The 25,094-nt window shown below is 36.0% G+C and overlaps 1 protein-coding gene across 8 annotated transcripts in view; it reads left to right on the top strand.

Annotated features, from left to right (window-relative positions):
• The window catches only part of LOC113047887 (pleckstrin homology domain-containing family A member 5), a 133,602-nt gene that overhangs the window by 20,293 nt on the left and 88,215 nt on the right, over positions 1-25,094 (top strand). Inside the window, exon 4 of one of the 8 annotated variants that reach the window (XM_026209248.1) lies at positions 22,842-22,953. The exons of the other annotated variants lie outside the window; for them this stretch is intronic. Coding sequence (XP_026065033.1) covers positions 22,842-22,845 — 4 coding nt within the window. The 3' untranslated portion in view covers positions 22,846-22,953. Of the gene's footprint in view, positions 1-22,841; positions 22,954-25,094 lie in introns of those variants that run through there. 8 annotated transcript variants of the gene reach the window in all.

Below are 25,094 nucleotides of genomic sequence, written 5' to 3'. Positions count from 1 at the left end.
ATAGGGATGGTCAGGATGGCTGACTAGGAGATTAGTGAGAATCAGTTGTTTTTAGAGACACAAGTTTTGGGAGAGGGTGTTGGCACACTTTAGCACAGTTTAACAGTTAAACCGTAACTAGTCTATCTTACAGGACTCAGTTCATCGCCTAACACTGCAACAAAGTGCTTATGTAATATTCATTGCTTTGAACATATCGATCTCTTTTATTTGTTCAAAAATTATAAAAAAAAAAAAAAAAAAAAAAAAACGTACCGGATGTAGATTAAATGTTAGTTATCAAATAGCATGCCTAATTAAGTGAAATCATGATATATATATATATATATATATATATATATATATATATATATATATATATATGTATATGTATATGTATATGTATATATATATATATATATATATATATATATATATATATATATATATAATTTTTAACAATCTAAACATATTCACATTTTTTTTAAATAATAGGGCACTATATATTTTTCCATGGTTTAATTGTTTTTTAACTTATGATTTAATACAAATTTTTATAAGAATGGGGTTTTAAACATAAATTGAATTAATATTTTAAAATTTATTTAAGATGCATATATATATATAGTATTTACAGTTTTTGGCAAACAAATGCTTCTCAGTAGAGGTTATATAATTAAATTAAATAGAGGTTATAATTAAAACCTTGAGGAAAAATTGTTATCATTAAAAAGCAAAGTTTCGATTCGGTCTGTATTTATTTTAAACATCATAGGGCCCTAGTTTCTTATTAATGGATTAGACTAGTCAAATGTGAAGATATGGATGTGTTTTAACCCACGTAAGGATCGTTTCTGATTCACAGAGACACAGTCTGCTGCCGTCCTTCTCTCTCTCTCGGGGCTGGAGAGCTGTCAGTTGTAGTTCTGTGACTAAAAGGCTGTTTACAAGAGCTGAATTTAGCCTAATTAAAGCATGCCTATGTGCTGAAGATGCCGTTTGCCTCCAGGCCAGAGCTGTTGTTGCGTTTGAGGACAGATAAGAGCAGTAATATTCAGCCTGCGTCATATTACACCTCACTGAAAGCACTGAAGGCTCGTAATCTAAACGCTGTCATTTTAAAACACTCCAGAAGTTGTAAACCAAGACTATCATTGTCAGACTTTACTTATGTATGACTAGCGTCGAGCGATTGAGCCGTCTTGGCTGTATTCCCGGTGTTGGGAAAGTGGCACGCGGTGGGGAGTCTGGACAGGAAATGACCTCACTCCACCTCTGGATGTACAGGCAGTCCTGACTCATTCATGTGAAACACAAGCTCTTTGTTTACCATGGCCTCCACCTCATTCATAACCGCTCTCGTATTTCACCTTTAGTATCGTTTCATCTGTGATGCCCTTTGTCCTGTTGTTATTGTGTCTTATCACCATCTTGAATTAGGGAACTTATTTAACTCTTTGTGGAGTGTCTGGGTTTATCTGTCACAGTCAACTTGTAACTAGGTATCTAGTAGACGTACTGTACATTTACTATCTCTACTTTTCACAGAAAGATGCTTTATTTCTGTAAAATTTTCTGTTGTCGAAGTCTAATTGATTATGAATGATACTCTTAAATACAGGCTGATTTAATTTCATTTTTAGATTAGTTGACTATAATTATACTGTCTTGGTTATGATGTGGACAAATGAGAAAAGAAATTGGTCCACCCTGTCATTGTCCAGTTTACATATACTAGCATAACCATGACTTACAGCTTTTTCCCCCTTTTTTTTTTTTTTACTAATTAGACTTTGTCTATTTATCTATCTATCAACTAAAACTGTAAATTAATCCAAAACAATAGTTATTTGGAGGGGAAAATGACTTATTTTTAATTAATATTTGTAATTATTCTTTAATAATTTTGAAATATTAATATATAAAAATACAAATGTCAAATGTTACATTTACACTTTTAGCAGAATTCTGAAGTGAATGTAGACTGATAATCGGTTTTATATAATATATTTTAATTTACAATATACTGATAATCAGTTTGCAGAACCATTTGTACAGTGCTTCATTTTTTAAATAGACAGAAAAATAATAATTTCACTATAACTTAGGGGTGTCCATGGTTAACCGGTTAACCGATTAACCGTTAAAAATTGCGTAACCGAGTGAAACATTTTGCTCGGTTAAGTGACGTCAATGGCGTGCATTGAATTTAGTTGTAATACATTTTTGCACCACCAGAGACCGCCAGAGCGCTCCCAGACATTTGTAATGTCCACAAGAAGAAGTCATTTTTCTAATATGAAGCGGGCAAAAAAAAGTACAGCGTTGGAGCACTTTAAAATTGAGAGTGACGGGGCAAAATGCAAGTATTGCAATACAGTGCTTAGATATACTTCAAGTACAACCTCGTTGTTGTAATCTCAACAGCCAACACCCGGGCATCATTAGGCCGGTCAGGACTCACTGGATGCGTGGCGATGAGCGAAAGCATCTCAGCTGCGTGGCGTGTCTGTTTTTAATTCGGCTCCCATGTTAACAGGTTAGAGCTTGCCGACTGCCTGCGTGAGACGCGCGGCTCGACGCGTGCATGCTAGAAATAGAACCGACGCCTTGTTGGAAGCGTTTCCAGGCAAAATATAATAGAAAAATATGTTTATATGTCATTTTGTACACAAATACATATTAATTCATGACATTTTGATATTTGAAAGTCTATAGGTTGACATAAATTCAGATATAAATGTAATTAAAAAAAATAATTATCGATTTTCAAATATTGTACCTGTCAAACATATCATAGTCATAGCCTTAGCGAGGTGGCCGCGGAGCCTGCTTGTTACCTTCGCCTAAACACGGAAAGTTACATAACCATTACTAGAGCCTGTTCCTTTATAACATAGCCAAAGGTCGGTGTATATTTGCTTTATACATTTTAGGCTTATTCTCAAATACAGATTGTGTTAGTGGGCGGGATTATTAGGTAGTTTTAATAGGACAATTTGACCGGAGAGATTAAATTTTGTTGGACATTTCTTTTTTTTTCTTTTTTTGGCCAATGTCTGGAAATTACCGGACAACGGAAACCCTGGCGCACACTATGGTTAACCGATTATTAACCGCTAAGGGCCTCGGTTAACGGTTAATGAAAAACTTGAAAACGTGCAGCCCTACTATAACTATAAAAACATATTTTTTATGATTTTTAAAAATTAATAACTATCTTAATATGAACTTGAATATTTGATAAATACTAAAGTATTTATTTTTAATAATATTAAAATGTTGGTATATTGATGTTATTAAATTGGTTTTGCCTATTGGTTAAAAGGCACATGAGTACTGAAATAATCAGTTATGCATATCGGTTGTAGGACAGAAATACTGAAGTAATGGTTTATGCATATCGGTTGTAGGACAGAAATACTGAAGTAATGGTTTATGCATATCGGTTGTAGGACAGAAATACTGAAGTAATGGTTTATGCATATCGGTTGTTGGACAGAAATACTGAAGTAATAGTTTATGCATATTGGTTGTAGGACAGAAATACTGAAGTAATGGTTTATGCATATGCATTGTTGGACAGAAATACTGAAGTAATAGTTTATGCATATGCATTGTTGGACAGAAATACTGAAGTAATAGTTTATGCATATCGGTTGTTGGACAGAAATACTGAAGTAATAGTTTATGCATATCGGTTGTTGGACAGAAATACTGAAGTAATAGTTTATGCATATCGGTTGTTGGACAGAAATACTGAAGTAATAGTTTATGCATATCGATTGTTGGACAGAAATACTGAAGTAATAGTTTATGCATATCGGTTGTAGGAGAGAAATACTGAAGTAATAGTTTATGCATATGCATTGTTGGACAGAAATACTGAAGTAATAGTTTATGCATATCGGTTGTTGGACAGAAATACTGAAGTAATAGTTTATGCATATCGGTTGTTGGACAGAAATACTGAAGTAATAGTTTATGCATATCGGTTGTTGGACAGAAATACTGAAGTAATAGTTTATGCATATCGGTTGTTGGACAGAAATACTGAAGTAATAGTTTATGCATATCGATTGTTGGACAGAAATACTGAAGTAATAGTTTAAGCATATCGGTTGTCGGACACACAAATGCTAATATATTCGGTTTTACATATCGGTTGTCAGACACATGCATTTTGAATAACTGTTTATGCATATCAATTGTCAGATACAAATAATGAAATATTTACTAATGCACATTGGTTATAGGACATGTATATGAAAATCGGTTATGCATAGTGTATATTGGGGACACAAATACTGAAATAATCAGTTATTCTTATTAGTTCTTAGACAATTAAATAATCGGTTAACCATATCAGACACACAAATACTGAAATAATATTGATCGCTTGTCAAATGGCTGGTTATGGCTGCGAGTTGTGTTTTTGTCTCCTGAGAAAAAACACTGGTTGAGTTTGAGGTGAAGACTGCAGAAAGGGCTGGACTTTGGACTTACACACCTATTGTATACAAGCTCTCTTATTTTCATCTTAAGCCAATGTGCACTTGTTTTTCCAGCTTGGCAAAAACACCATAATTATACGATCGGTTCAGCTGAGGCTCCTGAGTTTCTAACCTACTTCTGTTGAAGCCCCCGGGCTCTGGTCTAGTATATACGTTGGCATTCATCTGGCACGTATTTGCGTATTCATTAGCACAATAGTCCAACCTAATTCCACTCTTATCTGTAAAGTTGTTTAAAGTTGCATGCTGTGAGATTTGCCTCTAGCCTGCATGCAGACACAAGCTAATGGAAATCTCCATAAGATGCAGGTTTGTTAAAGAGGGTCTGTCAGGAGCAGGTGTGTGTGCAGTCAGTGTTTGCTAAATAAAGGAGAGTGTGTGAGCTGTTAGAGATGGCATAGTGCAGTCGTCTGTATAAACTCCCAGGGTTCAAAAGGCCACCGGTGGCATTAATCCTGAGCGAGCAGTGAGATTTCAATAAACGCCCCCTCTTTAAAAATAGCATGACTCAAATTGACTTACTGCCGCCATGTTTGTGATCCAGTGCAGAGGGAAGGAGGGAAAAGACTTGAACTGGCTAAGCCTCAGTTTGGACCTTCATTTTGATCCTCAACCATAACTCTGCGTCCCAATCAATCATATAAGGACAGATTGTGCTCTAGAACACCAGTTGCATTACGTTTTCCAAACTTTATTGATTATTTACTGTATTTTACGTACAATAATCCATCTTTGATGGCATGGTACAGCATTAGGGATTTAGGCTAATCGATGGCTTTCAGTGGTAGTTTTTGTTATAACCAGCACCCAGCATGTTGTGTTATATTGTCTTCCAGTTCACAGTGAAGTCTAATATTTCCAAAATCCAAAATGATGATATATTAAACATCAAATATTTGGATATTGTCATTGCCTGCTAAGTTTCATCTTCAGGATCAGTATTTTCAGTAGCACCTACAATTCGTCATGCTGCACCTAGTTACAGGGTTCACAAAGACAAAAAAACCTTAAAAGAAATGTCATGATTTCCACACTTCTGCTGATTTACATTGAATTTTGGTCCTGGAAATTCGCTGATATTTAGAGTTCTAGAAACATAATGGAAATCGTAAAAAAAAAAAAAAAAAAAAAAAAAAAAAAACTTTAATTTATTTGTTTGGTGGTAAATATTTATATTTTAGTAAATACTATTTGTAATATTTAAATTATTTAAAGCTTCTTCTTTTTTTTTTTTTTAGATAAACTTTTTTTTTTTTTTTTATTTTGCAGTGTAAAGCAGAATATGTTTGTAGGGCGTCAGTCATATAAACCCGTTTGGAGAAGCTCTTGCTCTTCAAACACTCTTAAACCGAGAGTGACTTCCATGCAGTACACGGTTCAGACGCCTGTATTAGGGCCTGTACCTCAGTTGATGTACTGTACACTGTGCTGGTGGCTTTGCTGACACTGGCGATTGTTTTTGTCCTTTAGCTGTGAGCCGTCAGCAGTAATGGGAGCGGAGTGTGGATGTAAGACTTCCTCGCTCTGAAGGCAGCAGCGGGTGGAGGAGCTGCTTTGATTATAGCTATTGAACATGCCATTAGTCTGGGGATGGAAGCGGCACACCTTCCTGTTAGTTTGGGGTCAGATGAGGGTAACGGTTTACCTATACAGACACCCCGGTGTGCTCACATAAACATGCATGCTAATAAATGCATGCATAATTACAGTTAGGATGGTTGAGCATAGCCATCCAGCAAATCACAAGGCGATTTGTGAACTTGACCATTTTCTCTTTTATTCATTTTCGTTCAGTGTTTTAACCTATTTTCATTTTTATTGATTTATTTTCTTGACTATTTAAAGCTAATAATTGGGGGGATTAAAAAATAAATAAATGCATCTTGTTAAGTGTACGTTTTTGCTTAACGGTCTTGTATAAATGTAAAAACGTGTTACAGATTTAAACTGTCAGCATTATAAATTAGTCCAATCAGTTGTCTTTAAAGTAAGGCTACATGATTATGACAAAAATCATAATTGTCGTTTATTCCCTTGAAATTGTAATTGCGATTTTATTAATTACGATGATCACAATTAACATTGAATGATGTTGCCTCAAATGTCAAATATACATCTGATTGGTTTCTTTTAAATCATAAAAAAGTTAAAATTAATACCATAGAAAAACCCTTTTAGATAACATGTAGAAACAAACAAAAAAATGCATTTTATATATAAATATAAAATACTGTTATGTATTGTTTGATGGTGTTTCTATCTACACACACACACACACACACACACACAAATATGCTTCTGTCTGCTCACACACTCCCTCACATTATTATTATTGTTAATTATAGAATTTTAATTATTTTTATTTATACATTTTTTGCATTTATTCCAAAGTTTTTGCTTCCACCCAGGGAAGAGAAAGCAGTAGGTTGTGAAAACCCTGTAGACTGGATCACCTCCGAAAGCACTCCTGAAGCATTCACGTGACACTAGTGTTCCTCAAACACATGTAATACAAGTTTGGGAGTTCCCATGGCTGGTCGGTTTGTTGTCTCCTTTTATCTCTGCTCCCAAGAGAAGCACTCCTGTGTTTCTCGTACTTAATTGTGTAAATCTGTGGAGGAGGGCTGCTGTCGTCATCACAGTGTGGGAACTGTGTGAGTGTGTGTGTGAGAGTGTGTGTGAAGTGGTTTTAGTGCATGTGAACACCTTTGAGGTGGTCTGTGATTCCTTTCCCAGTAATCCCAAATTGGTTCCTTTTAAAGAGACACTTCTAAACATCACATTAAGATTAATTTAATAAACGTTGCGATTACAATGCGAGTAAATCACTCACATATGCATCTAAATTTCCATGCTGGACAGCCAAATAATGTTTTTTGTTAGCTATTGGCTAATAAATTGTAAGATTTCACTTGCCAGGTCTCTCATTTTGAACACTTCATCATTTACATTTAATCATTTAGCAGATTCAGCGTTTTTAATTGAGTTTTATCATGCAAGAAGTTCTGTATTTCTCTACGTAACTGGATATTTAACATTGTACTATATTAGTGTGTAACTTTCATTGCCTCTTGAGCTTTTATTTTGGCAGCAGACTGAAGCAAGACATCTGTGTGTAGTTGAATCTGCGCCAACTAGGCATTAGTTCGATTTGTTTAGTAGTTGCCAAAATGTTTGGATTTAAGTTTGTGTTGTAAAGTCAACCTAGAGTTTTCTGCATTGATAATGAGGGAAGCACATTGCACATTTAAAATGAACCGTAGTCAGATCACCTCTTTAGATGGGGTTCATGTGGAGTGTTTACATACACTATTATAAAAGGGCTTTGAGACCCCTAAAGTGTGAAAATGCCATATTGTGAGCCTCACATGTGTATAATAGACTAAAGCCGTCCCATCAGTCTGAAGCATGCAGATTCTGTGAATTAAAAATTGCATGGGGCTATAGCGTGATCGAGTTAATCGTGCAGGCCTAGCATGTGTGCTTGTAAGTGGAAGGGGTCTCTTTTGTTTTCTAAATCAGTCACGTTCTTCTGCTGTCTGTCTGACCGCACCACGCCTGGAGTGCTGGAGGGAAATTACAGGGAAAAAACAAACCATGCACAAAAGAGAACGCAGTGATTTAAGAGGAACAGGGAAAAGAAAGAAGCATAATAAAAACACACACAGAAAAAAAAAAAGGAAAACAGAAAAATTTGTCTATGCATGTTTTATTTAGTAGTGTTATTTATATTTATGTTCTAAACTTGAAACAATATTTTATATACATTATATATACTATAAAATATTGAACAATATGTATTCAATATTAGATTTTATTTTTTTAGAATGTTTACGTTTATGATTTTTTATACATATATGAATGATGTAAATATATTCTTCATTATTTCTATTATTCAATATTTTAAAAATTTGCATACATGCATTAATATGACTAATTGTTAAAATATTTGTTATATTCTCCATCCAGCTTGTGCATAAAAATACATTGATTGAAACCCAGCAAGTGTGTTTCCGTTGTCCGTCTGATGCTTTTGTACACAGACTGACATCTTGGAAATCCCTAGAAATGACATTGGCTGGAGACGATAGAGGGAATCTATCGAGTGAGCTACATCTTGCTCAGCATCTACCTTCCCTGCTGCGTCAAGCTTTTATCTGCTCATTAGTTTGCGCTGCACATATAGCAGCGATCTCCGTGTCTTCAGATGGCACAGTCGAGTGTTATAAAGCTTGTGAGGAGCAGAAATCTGATTCACATCAAAATAAGTCTCGCTCTGATGTGCCCGTGTCTGTGTGTTTTGTGTGCGGGTCTCGGCGGATTGGCGTCTCCGGCGGAGTGACAGAAGCGTGTGGCTCCGTCATTTAAATTCCTGCGAGCTGCATCCAGCAATTCCTCTTCTCCAGTGGCTCCTCAGCCCTAGACGCTTTTCCATTTTCCCCGATCGACGCAGTCTGGGAATCTGGCTTTCTAATCAGCACGGCCCAGCAGCGTTCCTTATTTATGACCTCGCATCCCAGCTCTCCGTCGGCCCGATCCATCACCTTCATCTGGGCTTTTTTGTCGTCTTCACCCCTGCCTCTTGTGCAGGACCTCTTGTTGTTGTTTGTTGCCTGTCATTTAATTATTCTGCCCGAGAGGAGCTTGGGAAACCAGCTCAATTAAAGTCTTGGGATTGATGAGCCAGTCTTTCTTATCCTGCCATGCTAATAGAATAGCAGCAGCCCGGGCAGACCTAGGAGGACATGCACGAGTGCCTGCTTTTGCCATCTCTCCTCTTCCTGTACTTACAGTAATTGCTTTGACCCCTGCAGTTGCACCCTTCTGGATGTGAAAAAGACGCTCACAGTGGAAGAGATGCTGGTTCAGCTCCTCTGTACCCCTTACTGCCCAGTTTAATTTGAGATTTCATCTTGTGTTTGACAGCACAGGGTATTGCCTTCATATCAGTGGTCCCAAAAAGTGCCACTGTCCAAATGTCATTGCGTTCAATAATTGACCGGTTCAGACATCTGCCAATTCAATTGATGTCTGTTCCCATCAAGTAGAGTAACTGCCTGTGTAGTTTCACTAATGTTTGAGTATAAAGTGTCCTAGTACTTTTTGTCTACATTCGTTTTATTATTTGAAATCTCTATGCATGATTCGTTTAACCCCGGGTTGCTCTTTGGATAAAAGTGTCTCCTAAATGACAAATGACTTACTCTACTTACCCAGTGGCTCAAAGGTGCCATTATTCATATCTCAATATCCCTTCTCAGAATGTATGATTTATATTTCTGCATTTTTAAACCAAACAAGCTGTGCCGCATTCAGAGTTTATGCAACTAGACTAAGTAGTCGCCTGATTGGATGTGATGTATTCCAATCAAAATGCACAAAGTGAGAATAAGCAATTGTATTTGACACATTAATATGAACCGATACGTCTAAGAAAGTCTCAAATGACTACTTATGTTGTAGAGAAACATTATAAATCGGTTATTACATATCGGTTATTGGCCGATATTAGAGATTTCTGTATGTATCATGTATTTAATATTTAATTGTTAATTATACACAAAGACTTCAGATGTAATTAATCATAACAGAAATAGTTGTTAATAAATAAATATCGGTACTCAACTGATATTAGAGATTTTTGCATGCGTTGTATTTGCTGATGTTGGATATCTAACCGTAATTATAAACTACTTCTGAGTTGTAATATTAAATAATTATTATATTGTAGGGATGCATAAGATATCAGTAACATATCGGTTATAAGCCGATATTAGATGTTTCATATATATTTTTTGTATCGGCCAGTATTGGATATTATAATTAAACGTCATTTTTTAATTAAGTGTATTTTTACATTTTGATTGTATTTGCTGTGATTTAAAGCTGAGTTGAAGTTAAAGAAAAACCATGTATTTATTTTAAAAGCCATTTATCGGTTATCGGCATTAATTTGCAGGTAATTATTGCTTACAGTTTAGGCCAGAGTATTTTTTATATCATTGTATCCTTTTTATATCATTGTATCCTTTTAAAACGTTTTACATTGAAATCATTGCTTTCCTAATAAAAGTGACTATAGTCATATGTTCTAAATGGGTTAGATGTCATGCTCTTTTACTGCAAATGCAAACAGATCTGACATTCTCAGGTCTCTATGATTGTTTGATGAGGTTTTTCCTATAGTGGAAATGTTCTGTTATTGGTTGCATCACTCAGGTTTCTGAACACATTCGCAGTGCTGTGGATATTTATTTTTTTCATCTCTGTCGTTTGTCTTGAGTGTTAGTGGTGGCAACACATCTTGGCCGGCTGCTTCGTACTAAAAGTTGTTTAGACCCTATGAATTGTGGAGCTGAACCTGAGGCTGAGTATGTTGTGTTTGTGCATCTGTAGTTTGCAGGAAGCCTTGCTCTGTGGCACGGGTCACCTGTCAGGGCCTCTGTGGTTGTGTTGTATGTAAAGGACTGGTGGAGTGGCTGGTTATGAAAAACTGTTGAACTGAATGTAACGGGTTATTAAATCGCTTCACTTTAAGAGGAATAGTTTTCTCTACTTCAAATACTCTATTGAATTAGTTTTATCAATTATCATATTTCTCAGCATGTCACAATTTCATAATTTCACGGATTCATTAGTCTTTTTCAAATTAAAAAAGCCAAAGTTTCAAGCAAACATAATATCATTTAGATCTGTTATTTTAATGGACATTTGTCTAAATCTGGGTTATTATCTAAAACGATAATAAAATAAAACTAAAACCGTATTAGTAATAATGTCATTACTTGAAATAGAATTAATGGAAAAATATTTTCCATTTATGCATTTGGCAGATGCTCAAAGTGACTTGCACTGCGCTGAAGATTTTATACATTTTCAATTCATGTACTTTGTTTTCATTGTTGTTGTTATTAAACTTATAAGCTCAAACGAAATGAGCCAACTAGGAATGTTTATGGTATTAAAAATGAATCACATATATCGTCACACTTAGAAACCAAAGAGTGATGGACGTCTATGAGACTGTAATTTGAACACCTTGTTTTTCTCCAGAGTGAACTAATGCCACATGAGGTCATTGTTTGGCCTGCAGCGAGGTCACACTGAACAGGATCAGAGGCAGAAAGAGACTAATAATGGTTGAAGGATCAGGTCTAGCCTGTGCCGCCCTTGCTGAGGTGTGTATCTTTCAGAGGCCAGGACTATCCGTCTCCGTTACGCTCCAGTTTGCTAAGCTCAGCTATGTTTTTCTGTGCTTGAGTGACCAGAGATTTGCACTAATGTACTCTGTTCTCGCTCAATCCTTTACGAAAGTAATCTGATGTTCTGACTATGGGAAGGTGCGAGGGATAAAGGATTGGCCTTCATTTGAACTTAATTAGATAGCAGAGACATTAACAGTTGTGGAAAAGCAAAACAAACGAGCAGCCACCAGAAAACTTAGTGATATTTGCAAAGTGTCTGATCAACCTTGCAGGCTCGGTGAGGTTTGGATTACAAAAATAGGGCACTTTGTTTATACTGGCTCGACATCTTGCACCATTCTTTCTGATGGTTTGCCGTCCAGTGGTCATGATATTCAGTGTTGGATAAAGCAACTTTAGCCATTTTTATTTCTTATTTTTTTCCCAGCAATTGTTATTTAACTCTCAAGCCGAAGGGCAAACTCATCTAATCTGTGGCCTGTTATGAAACAAACTTAGATTGATGTAAAGACACAAAGCAATTGCAATCAAGATAGCATCTTTAAACATTCGCTCACTAAAAAATAAATCATTTCTAATCAATGACTTTATAACCACAAATCTGGATTTTATGTTTCTCAGGTCCTTACACTGGCTTCCAGTTACATTTAGGATTGTTTTTAAAGTACTTTTACTTGTATATAAGTCACTAAATGACCTAGGACTGAAATATATTGCAGATATGCTCACTGAATATAAACCTAACAGAGCACTCAGATCATTAGGATCGAGTCAGTTAGAAATACCAAGGGTTCACACAAAACAAGAGGAGTTTATTTTTATAATTTTTCTTCATAATTATTTTACTTTGTTTTATGTAAAGCACTTTGAATTACCATTGTGTACGAAATGTGCTATATAAATAAACTTCATAAAACCACTCATGTCTCTTCAGGTTTGACTGTTTAGCGAAAGGCACATTCTGTCATAACAGATTGTCACTCAATTATGAAGAGTTTTACATGTATGAATTCATATTCAGCGCTGTGTCTTGGAGTCTCATTGGTGTTCGTGTGAGTGTGTTTGCGTGTGTGTGGGCGTCCTGCCGGTCCCCTTGGTGCCCCGAGGCCCCGGCTGAGAGAGAAACGGAATGAAGAGAGAAAATAGGTTTTTTTTTTTTTTTTTTTTTTGGGATTTCACATTACATTGAGAGTGTAGTGACATAGAGGAGGTCTGGGACCTGGATCCGGCCTTTGAAGGCTAAAGAGATTAATGCTTTCCACAGCTAATGCAAATGACTTTGGCCAAAATAATGAGTGCACAGCAGCAAAATGAGGCAGTTCTGCTCCCTGCCCCATCACACTGGCAAATTCAACTTATTAGGTTGCCTTCACCACATCGGAGGAAGCTAATTGTGTACATTGAAATTGTTACAATAATTATTTGAACTTTAGGTTTTCTAAAGACTAGGAAGACTTACTGTCTTGAGTTCATAAGTTTGATCCATTTTGTTGAATCTGTTTGAACTGTTTCAGTTAATTGTTTGAGAATCGTTTCATTGTAATATCGGTGTGTGTGTGTGTATACAAATATTATTGAAAATATATATTTTTTAATGTACAAATTTAAAGAGGTGCTGTCATATAATTAGAATATCATCAAAAAGTTGATTTATTTTATTAATTCACTAAAAATACCCATCCAAAAATGTGGGGGAGATTCACAAAAAGTGGACTGCAGCTGGAGTCAGTGCTTCAAGAACCACTACACACAGACGTATGCAAGACGTGGGTTTCAGCTTCGCATTCCTTGTGTCGAGCCACTCTTGAACAACACACAGCATCAGAAGCGTCTCGCTTCATAAAGGACTGGACTTCTGCTGAGTGGTCCAAAGTTATGTTCTCTGATGAAAGTAAATTTAGCATTTCCTTTGGATATCAGGGTCCTAGAGTCTGGAGGAAGAGAAGAGAGGCACACAATCCACGTTGCTTGAGGTCCAGTGTAAAGTTTCCACAGTCAGTGATGGTTTGGGGTGCCAATGTAATATACAGAGATTTTGTGTCATACAAAGCTATCAGAGGAGCAGTACTCAAAGGAATGAAATCTAGACTGTGTGTGTGGATACAGACGTTAGCAGAAGGCTGCTCTCTGCTGCAGATCACACAGACTTCATGCTCCCTGCGGCAACAGATGGATGTTGCTTGAGGGAACGTGGCTCATCACGCAGCTCATGAGCGACGAGGCAGTCGCAGGCCATGGATCGGACCCTTCGGGGGCCCATGGGCCCCGGCTATAGTGTCCCAGCTGCCCTGTGCTGTGGCCATGTGTTGCGGGAGCAAGGACAGATGAAGAGACGCGTGTCCTTTCTAGGACTGCCCTCGGCTCACATACAGCATCCAGTCTGACAATCACTGCTGCCAGGGGCTTTTTCGTTTTATTAAAGGATAAAAAATAGAGAAAGCTGTTCTTTTTTTCTCACTTATTCAGTGTTCAGCCTCTTCAGCCGTCCGTCTGAGTAGGGCAATTTATATGAAGTATTTATGTATGCAGTTATTTTGCTGATGCAAAATTGTGATTTAATTTTAAAGTAGAAAAGAACTGCAAAAACCATACTGAATATATAAACTGCATTTCATTTTGAAAATGTAAAAAAGGTTGTATATTATTCCAAATAATATCTAGAAAATAATGTATATTAAATTATAGTAAAAATATTATTATTTAATAATATTATTATACAAATACTTAAATGTCAAAATATGTAAAATATCATCAGTCTATATATGTAAAATAATATTATTTTTATATATATATTTTAAAAGCTGTAGCTCATTTATATTAATAAAGGCCAGTCTGTGTAATTATAATCCATTATGATTGTTTTTGGTGCGTGAAGCCTTGACTAACTTTCTAAATGGACTTCAGGGGGAAAATAAGATGCTTTAAAGTGTAAATATGTCCTCTTAACCCTCATTATGCTAATGGTTCCTCCATTCATACTGCTGAGGGAGGAAGCTGTTTAATATTCAGTGCTTCTTCCACTTTAGCAGACGTGTGTGTGTGTGTACAGAAGAATAAGAAAATGTTTATTTCATGTCATCACTTGCTCACATGTGGTTGTCCTTAAACGCCTGCGACAGTCTTTTACTTTTATTCAGATCTGCACAATTAGGTTCAGAGTTGTGGCCTAGCACTTCGCATGAGTAGTAATTTTCGGCAAGCTTTATGGCTATTATTCATCAACGGTACACAGAATGCAACCAAACTAAATCATATCTTCAGCATTCGCAGTTAGAAGTCACGATCAATACCGCACACACAAACTTGTGAGTCGAGGCTAAAAGTCCCCAGTTTCCCACTTTTCTGGGTGACGGTCATCTGCATAAATTACATTCTTCTGACACGAACGTACCGTGAATCTCTGGACAAACTGGTAGTTGCTTTTAGCATCCGTTTGCTCTTTGAAACATCCACCAGGAAGCTTTTGTGTTTCTTGTTGCTTCAAATGAAAAACAACTTTCATCATTATTATTCTTATTTATAGTCATCCTAAGAAGTATTTGGTTGCATTAGTCACACGTGATGTCACAAAATATATAAAATATTACAAAAAATAAAAAAATAAAACCATGCTACAGAATAATATAACATATAATTTTGCAAAGTATGTAGTTCTATAAAATAAATAATTTTAACATTAAATATACGTGTATACATTTTTTTTTTGTAAAGAAATCTAATGCTTATGTTCAGCAAGGACGCATTAAATTGATCAAAAGTAGCACTAAAGACAATATAAAATGTTGTCAAATAAATGCTGTTCTACTGAACTTTGCATTCATAAAAACATATTGAAAAAATTTAAGTTTTCACTTACACAGGACAACTGCTTTAAAAAATCAGGTGTATTTAATAAAATGTTAAAATGTATTAAATAGAAAAAATATTTTAAATAATTATAATATTGTTATATTGATATACAATGTTGTTTTTCTGTGTCTTTGTTCATATAACTGCCTTTGAGCATTAGTGATTTTTCCAAGAGAAGCATGTATATGTATATGTGTATATATTAGGGGTGTAACGATACGCGTATTCGTATTGAACCGTTCGGTACGACGCTTTCGGTTCGGTACGCGGTACGCATTATGTATACCGAACGGTTCGTTGGAGTAATTAATTATATTTGAAAAAAAAAAAAAAAAGAGAGAGAAAGAAATATAATGATATGCGTTCAACAAGGTAGCCCAATAACCCAAACAACGTAACAGGCAACGCCCCTGACACTCCCGAAGAAGAAAAAACACCATCTTATATGTTTATGTTAGGCTACTCAGCAGGCGCTCGCTCACTCAGTACGCGCTGAAGGCTCGTTGCAAAATGGCCAATGCGTTTAACAGACTAGAAATGAGAAGATCCTCCAATAACCAACAGGTCTGGTGTTTGGGTGCACTTTGGATTCCCTTTAAGCTATAATGGTGATGGCAAGAGAGTGGTGGATAAAAAAACAACGGTATGTCGCATCTGCAACATGACAGGGTACACCAGCGGGAATACAAAAAAAAAAAAAAAAACACCAGCGGGAATATCTGGGATATATGCGTCAGTACTATCTGGGAAAAGACGAAAAAAAGGAGAAACATGCACGCAGCAAACTATCCCTGCAGCATTTAGACACTATAGCTTACAGGGAATCCAACCCAAACACCAGACCTGTTGGTTATTTTAGGATCTTATATTTCTGGTCTGTTAAATGCATTCGACATTTTGCAACGAGCCTTCAGCGCGTGCTGAGTGAGCGAGCGCCTTAGGGGCCGTTCACATATCGTGCCTAAAAACGCATGGAAAACGCTAAGCGCGTCTTTCTCCTCCTTTCCAAAGCGCTCGGGCAGAAGCGCTCATGAGGCGTCTGTCTTTGCTAAGCAACAATGACGTGCTCTCTCCATGAGACGCGGAAATTTCAGCGAAGGATAAATGGATTTGCAGCTCTAAAAATCGCTTGCAGTAGCTCTGCTACTGAATTTATTTCAAAATTGCAATCCATATACAACTATGATCAGCTGTTCCTTCATCTTGGCTGAGCTCTCGACGTTGTTATGGGAAAGGATGAAGCTGATTGGTTGGTTCTTGTCACATGACCCGCGGTGCGCTTGCGGCATTCTGAAAAGTTGAGATGTTTTTACATTTTGCTGTATCTAAAACGTATCGAACCGAACCGAACCGAACCGTGACATCAGTGTATCGTATCGAACCGAACCGTGAATTTTGTGAACCGTTACACCCCTAGTATATATATATGTGATATGCCACATTTAAGAAAAATAAATTAATATTTAATTATTATTTGATAATGCAAAGACCTTCGAGCATTTTAAGCGTCTTAAGTGTTCAAATACTCTCGGAGGCCACCATACATCAGATTTTTAAGTATATCAGATATTTCTTCAGGTATGTTCTTCCTCCGCTCAGTGTGAATTTTTTTTTATTTTTGTGTTTTGGTCCCAGCATCTCTTGCAGTGCCCTTTCATGTGTTATTGTTTCCATCGAGAGCTTTCGTTCCACCCACGTGTAGCGTGCCTCACCCGCTCTGTGCGATTGGCTTGTAGTTTGAGAGTCGTTGTCAGGTTTCCAGCTCGGGAAGGCTTTGCCGACCGCTGTCACATTCCTAAAGGGTGGTGGGGTGATTCTGGCCTGCTCTGCTCTGGCTTTTCATAAGATGGTTTTTTCAGCACTGCTGTGTCATAGAAATGTGTTTATTGTTGAAGTGGTGGCGAGCATCGAGGGAGCCCTGGCTTTCAATCCCTGTGCTTTCGTCCTGTAGTTCACATGGAGTTTTCTTGAGAAAACTTCACACTCGCTCAACCTGTTCGCCACCTTTGCAGCTCTGTTTCAAAATGCGTCTAGACATGTTTATGAGTCTTTGCGTGAGTTATTGTGTGTACGTGTTCTGCAGGCTTTCCTAGCTTGAGGAATCTCGCTGAAAGGAGAGACGTGCTCATCTATATATACCCCGTGTGTTAAATTAGACAAGCGCTCTGCATTCTTTACCTTTCCCCACCCGTGAAAACAGAGCGAGACGGTTGTTGCTCTACTCTTTGAGTCCATGAGGAAGGTTCAGAGATGTTGTACAGCCGCTTCTGGATTACTTTGCTACTTGCAAATCTTGCATCAGATGTTACTTGCTTTTTCAATATTTGCATAATTTTCCAGATGATAAATAGAAAAAAAAAAAAAAAACCCCACATGAATCTGATTCAGATGAGTCATTAGAGAAGGAGTCTGCTCTGGCATTTGGCTCAGTGTCTTCTTATTCATGGAGGAACAGCCAGACACTAGCATGTGTGTTCGTGTGTTTGTGATACTGTGTGAAACAACCTTCCACCATGTTCAATCCTGCACCATGTTGTCGGGCGGTTTCTGATGGCCGTCTCAATGCTAGGGATGTGCAAGGCTAGTCGAGTAGATAACTAAAGGGAACTGCTGCTGCTGGCCGATAATAAAACGACAATTTTGACTAGGACTGCACGATTTCTATCGAAATATTGCAAATGTAAATATCGCGATATGGATATCGCAATGGCATGCGATATCTGAATCATTTTAATAATAGGCTAATTAAATCAAAAGTTTGCAAAAGGTCAAAGTTTTAGGTCGATGCATAAAGCAGATAATTGCGTGATGTTAAAAAGAGTTAAGTTGAAATAAAATAAGTTTTTTTTCACATTGATGAAAAAAAACTACATATTTTAACATAGTGGGTTATTTTAATTGAACTTATTTTAGCTTTTTAACTTTATTGTGTGGGTTGTCTGAACGCTGAGCCAGACATCAATCAAAAATCCTTCTTAAAGGTGCTGTAGGGAACTTTTGTAAAAAAATCTTTTTTACATATTTATTAAACCTGTCATTATGTCCTGACAGTAGAATATGAGACAGATAATCTGTGAAAAAATCAAGCTCCTCTGGCTCCTTCCAGTGTCCTATTGCCATTTGCAGAAATACATCGCTCCCGGTAAGAAACAACCAATCAGAGCTGGGGTCCTTAACTTTGTTTGTGTTCAAAATGTAGAAAAATATATATAATAAGCAAGTACACCATGAATCCATTTTCCAAACCGTGTTTTTGGCTTGTCCTGAATCACTAGGGTGCACCTATAATAAGTGTTTATATTCGGACTATTTTAGATTGCTTCGGGGGTACCGCGGCGGAGTAACCCAGTACCTTTGTGATTCTTCATAGACATAAACAGAGAGAAGTAGTTCCGGCTACGATGTTCTTCCTCAAGACGCAAGCAGTTCTGTTTATTAACCGCTAGAGCGTCAAAAGTTACCTACCGCAGCTTTAATATGTATTTGCTTAAAAATTTAAAATAAATACATTTCAGTTTTTGTAATAAAACTTGTGAACGTATTTATTTATGCCAATCAAGTTTGTGATCATATCAATATGACTATAAATAATATTAATACATATTACTACTACTACTATTTTATTAACTAGATATACTACTATTGTAAAACTTCACATTAAAACACAGTGCATATTTAAGAAAAATATCATAACAATAATTATTTTTATTACACTTAGTATTATACTTATTATAATCAGATTTCACGTCTAAATGTTTGTGTTTTTCCTCACCATGTGTTTGAGCTGATGAGCAGCTCTTGCTGTTTTCAACGTGCCAGCCAAGTTTGTAATCCCAGAGCACTGGGTCGATCCACACACACACACACACACACACACACACACACTGTTAACTAGTCAACACATGTGCATGAGACGAGCGTACTACGCAGGCTTTGCCTTTGTAAACAACACAGAGGCGAGCAATGTTTGCAGACCGGTTTCTTATTTTTCCGCTGCTTCCCCTCCAGTTGCTTTATTTTGTTTTGTTTTGCTATTTCTACTTTTTATCGACATTATAAAGGGGAGGATTGGTTTGGTACAGGTTTATGAACGACTCTGGTTTTGTCTCAGGTATTTTGCGAGTCTGTTTCGTGCATTAAAACACACTGAATGTTCATTTAAGTGACATTAGAGGCGTTCAAGATAGAATCATCTGATAAATTGTATAAACAGATTCGTATTAGACTTATTTACGTAACATAATCATTTTAGTGTTTCTGTGGGGATGGTCATCAAAGACGATTGTACTCTAATCATAAAATCTGATAATAATCATGCTCGGTGTTATGATTAAGCCACTTTATTGCTGTAATAACTGAATGGCTGTTTCAATTTCTTGTAACCGCTCGTTTAAAACGGCCGGATGAAAGATGGAGTCTGTTATGAAATGACACAATTTAATTCTGCATCTCAGAACCAAGAATGGATTGAAAGGAGAACGAGAACAATTACTCACTGCGTTATGGTTATTGATGTTTGTTTCGTGCACTAGGTTTTCCAGGAATCTGCCCACATTTCACAAGACGTGCAGTTGGCAGATCCCCACACAAATGAGCTAAATCACTCAAGCATTTGTGTTTAGTTGCTCCGAGCTGATTTTAACCCCGTCACCCGATGCTGACCTCCCTCTGATGCATGCACAAGTACATTCATCTCGTACAAACTCTGTTATGCAATCGTGACGGAGAGAGAGACTGTGCAAGATGTTGCAATTCAACTATTTGGTTTTCAATCACTGTGTTGAAACTAGTGATAGATATGTCACTCCTGCAGTTTTGGGATGGTTTTTTTTAGGGAATGAGATTCAAAAAGTGACAAAAGATCAGTTCAAAATTATTAATAAAAAAAATTACAAATAAAAACTTAACAAAAACAAAAATAAAATAATAAATTAATTAAACAAGAAAAATTATATAGCAAATTTAATTGTAAATAAATTAAAATATTAAACAAAATAATAAATATTGTAAAATAAATTGAGTGTTTAACAATAATAATAATGGTTTTATATTACAAATATAAAATTACAAATGTATGAATTGATTTCAAGTTCAAACTAAAATGACAAACAAAAAGTAATAAAAATGGCAAAAGCATACAACAAAATTACTAAAAATAAAATCAAAATATAAAATCAAAATAATGATATACTGTAATAGCAAATAGGGCTGAAACAAGCATCTGTTTTATAAAATTACAAAACTGAAATGAAACTGATTTGAGATGCTCTACATATGAAGTAAAAGTAATTAATATTTTTTTTAAATATTACTATTTTTGATAGATTAAAATGAACCATCTTGGGTTAATTTTTATCGCAATGCATTCTGGGATTGTCTTCTCTGTGACAAATGCATGCAGCGCGTTGCATCATCATATATCTTACACCTGACATCAGCATAATGTTTCTTCTGTAACATCTTTACTGTCAGGAGCGCACACACGCTGCCTTAAAATACTGGTTATGCATTGTTTTATAATCCACATGTATGTAAATATGATGCATTTATATCATGCTAGAGACATGGAGTTGGCAAGGACATTTCATCAAAAGCCTACCGCAAACCATGTCAAACTGAAGACTGAATGTCTCTGTGGTGTTGTTTTCCCAGCATGCATTGCTGTTGTGTGTTATGAGTGCACAGCTCATTTAGCTTGATTAGTCTGGCACACGTTTCGACTGTCCTGAGCAGCTGTTCTCTCCGCAGTCTGCAGGGTGTGATGGGAAATGTGTGTGTCATCAGGGTCTGTGGGGGTGTGTGTCGGTTGAACGATCCTTTTATGTACGGTTGACAAAAATAAAATGATTCAGACTCCCAGAAAGATTCAGTGAAAATGTGATTCAGTCTGAAATCACAGGAGGAGGGTCTTCTAAATCACTGGCAGAAGTGCTGTAATCTTTGACTAAACCTGCGGAGGAGGAAGTTGGCTCATTTTGAGCAGATTTTACACTGCTGTGACTAAGCAAGGTCCCACTCCACCTGCTTGAAACGGGAAATCATTGCACATCAACAATCCTGAGGATTTCTCCATCTTAACAAGTCATTTCTGTCAGGAAGAATTATTGCATGATGCTGCATCCACACCGATAAATATCTGTTTAAAGAGCAAGGTTTAACAGACTTTTTGACAGTAAATGATTGTATGCAAAGTGTCTAAATCTTTCTGCTATCAAATCTGTCTCAGATGACAGCATTTGTCCAGTAGAGGGCATGATTTTCCTTTTTATCTGGCTCCTAATCCGATTGGGAAAACCAAAAAGAGATCAACAAGATAGTAAAACCTCTCTGAATCCCTTATGTGCATGTTCTTTCTTTTATTAATGTATCTAATTGTATTACTCTGTTTAGCTACAAATGAATGCATTGCTTTTTTAAAATGTTTAAATCCATTCAAAATGTAAAGAAAAGAAAATATACAAATATTCATATATGCACTTCATTTCCCAGAATGCATTAGAATTTAAACTATTTTTATGTATAAGATATCTGGCTTTATCAGGACCGCATTTAAAGTTTTTCTGCATTCATTTTCAAATAAATAAAAAAAATATTTTCAATTATTAAATTCTTTAAAACATGATGATGATTATATATTATAAAATAGTATTTTAAATTATTTTATTAATTATATTTAAACGTTTGTCATAAATATAATAAATGTATGTTTAATGTAAACAAATCTTTTTATTCTGAGTTATAAAAAAAATTATTTGGAGTTTATTTGAATTTTAATTCACTTTAATTGACCTAATTCTACTACATTAAAATACATTCAAAATGCAATTTGGCATCATTTTTGTTTGTTTCACCTTGTTATAACCAAATCAACATCAATGAAAAATCAATGATTCATTTAGCCACTTAATTCTTCAGAATGCATTACATTTAAAACTGTATTTAAGAATATAATATAAAATGTGTACCTTCGATATCTAACTCTTTAGATTTGCATTGAAACCCAAGACCTAAATATCATAGAAAGCTCCTCAAAACTGCATACAAGCAACCTGGCAGCGCCCTCCTCGTGTGATGGTCATGGAAACACAACTCACATGTTCTTGTCAGCTGTATTTGTACATGTGAATGTGTCACATGACTGCGGTGAGATCTGCGTGTCCAGATGAGGGCAGTGTTGATCTGATGTGATGCTGATTTGAGTCTCACCTTCCTCTCAGGACTCATGCACTAACCAAACGCTCTCTGTGTTTCTCTCTTTCTCATGTCCATCCCGACCGCGTCGTCATCCGAGCAGGTAAGACTCTCAATCTGTTATTTAATCCATGCGACCGATTATGAATCAGTCTGTTTGTATGACAGCAGTGTGATGTGATGAACAGGCGAGTGTGTGTTTAATGCTCTGGGGTTGTAGATGCAGCGGAAAACAGAGGCTTTGGATCATCAGGATTGTTTTTGAGAGCACATCTGTTTTTTGTGTGTGTTTTTGTGCCTTAACACCTTGATCTTATGAGCTCTGACTGTCTGACAGCTAGTACGGCTGGTCTGGGACTTGTTGACGTGTTAGTGTGGGTAGTAAGAGCTTCAATTGTTGCTGTAATATAGGGTTTGAATGGGTGTGATTACTATTTACATGAGATGTAATGATTCACTTGCATAGAGAATATTACAAAAGGACCATGTTCTGCACTTTTGGAGCATTTCCCCACCAAAAAAGAATAATTAGATCATCATTTGTTGTTTAAAAACTCAAAATGATCATTTTTACGTGAGACATTTTGAAGAAATTAGTGGAAATGAATGAGACGATATTTTCATTTTTGGGTGAACTGTCACTTTAAAGTCCATTTGTAATTTGTTTTAGTCTTAATTTAGTTTTATGTGATGATTTTTCCATTCTCTGGTTAGTCTTTGGATATAAACATGCCAGTTTTGCTGTTGCATATTTAAGATTTCTATATTTAAACAGGCCCACCGCAGTCATAGAGAACCTAGAATTAGGAAAGCAATTTTCAGGTCTGGAGAAGTCATGGAAATTTCTATGGTGAAAAGACACTTTTAATTTTTTTTTATAGCCAGTTTTCTGGTTTCTCTCAAATATTTCAACAGCTAGATGTTGTTCTTCTGAAAAGCCAAATTTTGCAAGCCATTTTGTGGGTGAATTGTTGAGTCGGTTCTTTTCAGTGAATCTGTGCTTTTCAGTGAATCTGTTCTTTTGAATTGGTTCTTTTCAGTGAATCTGTTCATTTGAGTTGGTTCTTTTCAGTGAATCTGTTCATTTGAGTTGGTTCTTTTCAGTGAATCTGTTCATTTGAGTAGGTTCTTTTCAGTGAATCTGTTCTTTTCAGTGAATCTGTTCTTTTCAGTGAATCTGTTCCTTTGAGTCGGTTCTTTTCAGTGAATCTGTTCTTTTGAATTGGTTCTTTTCAGTGAATCTGTTCATTTGAGTTGGTTCTTTTCAGTGAATCTGTTCATTTGAGTTGGTTCTTTTCAGTGAATCTGTTCATTTGAGTTGGTTTTCAGTGAATCTGTTCTTTTCTGTGAATCTGTTCTTTTGAGTTGGTTCTTTTCAGTGAATCTGTTATTTTCAGTGAATCTGTTCTTTTCAGTGAATCTGTTCTTTTGAGTTGGTTCTTTTCAGTGAACCTATTCTTTTGAGTTGGTTCTTTTCAGTGAATCTGTTCTTTTCAGTGAATATGTTCTTTTCAATGAATCTGTTCTTTTGAGTCGGTTCTTTTCAGTGAATCTGTTCTTTTGAATTGGTTCTTTTCAGTGAATCTGTTCATTTGAGTTGGTTCTTTTCAGTGAATCTGTTCATTTGAGTTGGTTCTTTTCAGTGAATCTGTTCATTTGATTTGGTTCTTTTCAGTGAATCTGTTCCTTTGAGTCTGTTCTTTTCAGTGAATCTGTTCTTTTGAGTAGGTTCTTTTCAGTGAATCTGTTCTTTTCTGTGAATCTGTTCTTTTGAGTTGGTTCTTTTCAGTGAATCTGTTATTTTCAGTGAATCTGTTCTTTTCAGTGAATCTGTTCTTTTGAGTTGGTTCTTTTCAGTGAACCTATTCTTTTGAGTTGGTTCTTTTCAGTGAATCTGTTCTTTTCAGTGAATATGTTCTTTTCAATGAATCTGTTCTTTTGAGTCGGTTCATTTCAGTGAATCTGAATGATTTGAATGATTAACAAATCAGTTGGAATCAGAATAGTTGTTAGAAATCTTTATCCAGTAATTACAAATTAATGGAAATGACACAATTGGAATCAATCTGTTCTGTTCAATGAATCAAAGATGTATTTGTGAATCACTCTGAATCAAAATATTTATTATCCTGCAGTCACAAATGAATAATTAATCTGTAAATATAAATGATGCATTTACAAATAAGTCTGAATCGAAACATCTAAACTATTCAACAATCACAGTTGAAAAAAAAAACGTCACTTTGGGAATTCAGCATTCAAAGTTTTTTCCACGAATCTGAATGATTCATTAACGAATCAGTATGAATCAGAATGATTGTAAAAAATCCTAATTCAGTAATCCCAAATGAATAGA

This window comes from Carassius auratus, chromosome 29 (assembly GCF_003368295.1).
Source record: "Carassius auratus strain Wakin chromosome 29, ASM336829v1, whole genome shotgun sequence".
In the NCBI taxonomy this organism is placed as follows: Eukaryota; Metazoa; Chordata; class Actinopteri; order Cypriniformes; family Cyprinidae; genus Carassius; species Carassius auratus.
This window is presented reverse-complemented; position numbering and strand designations above follow the sequence as displayed.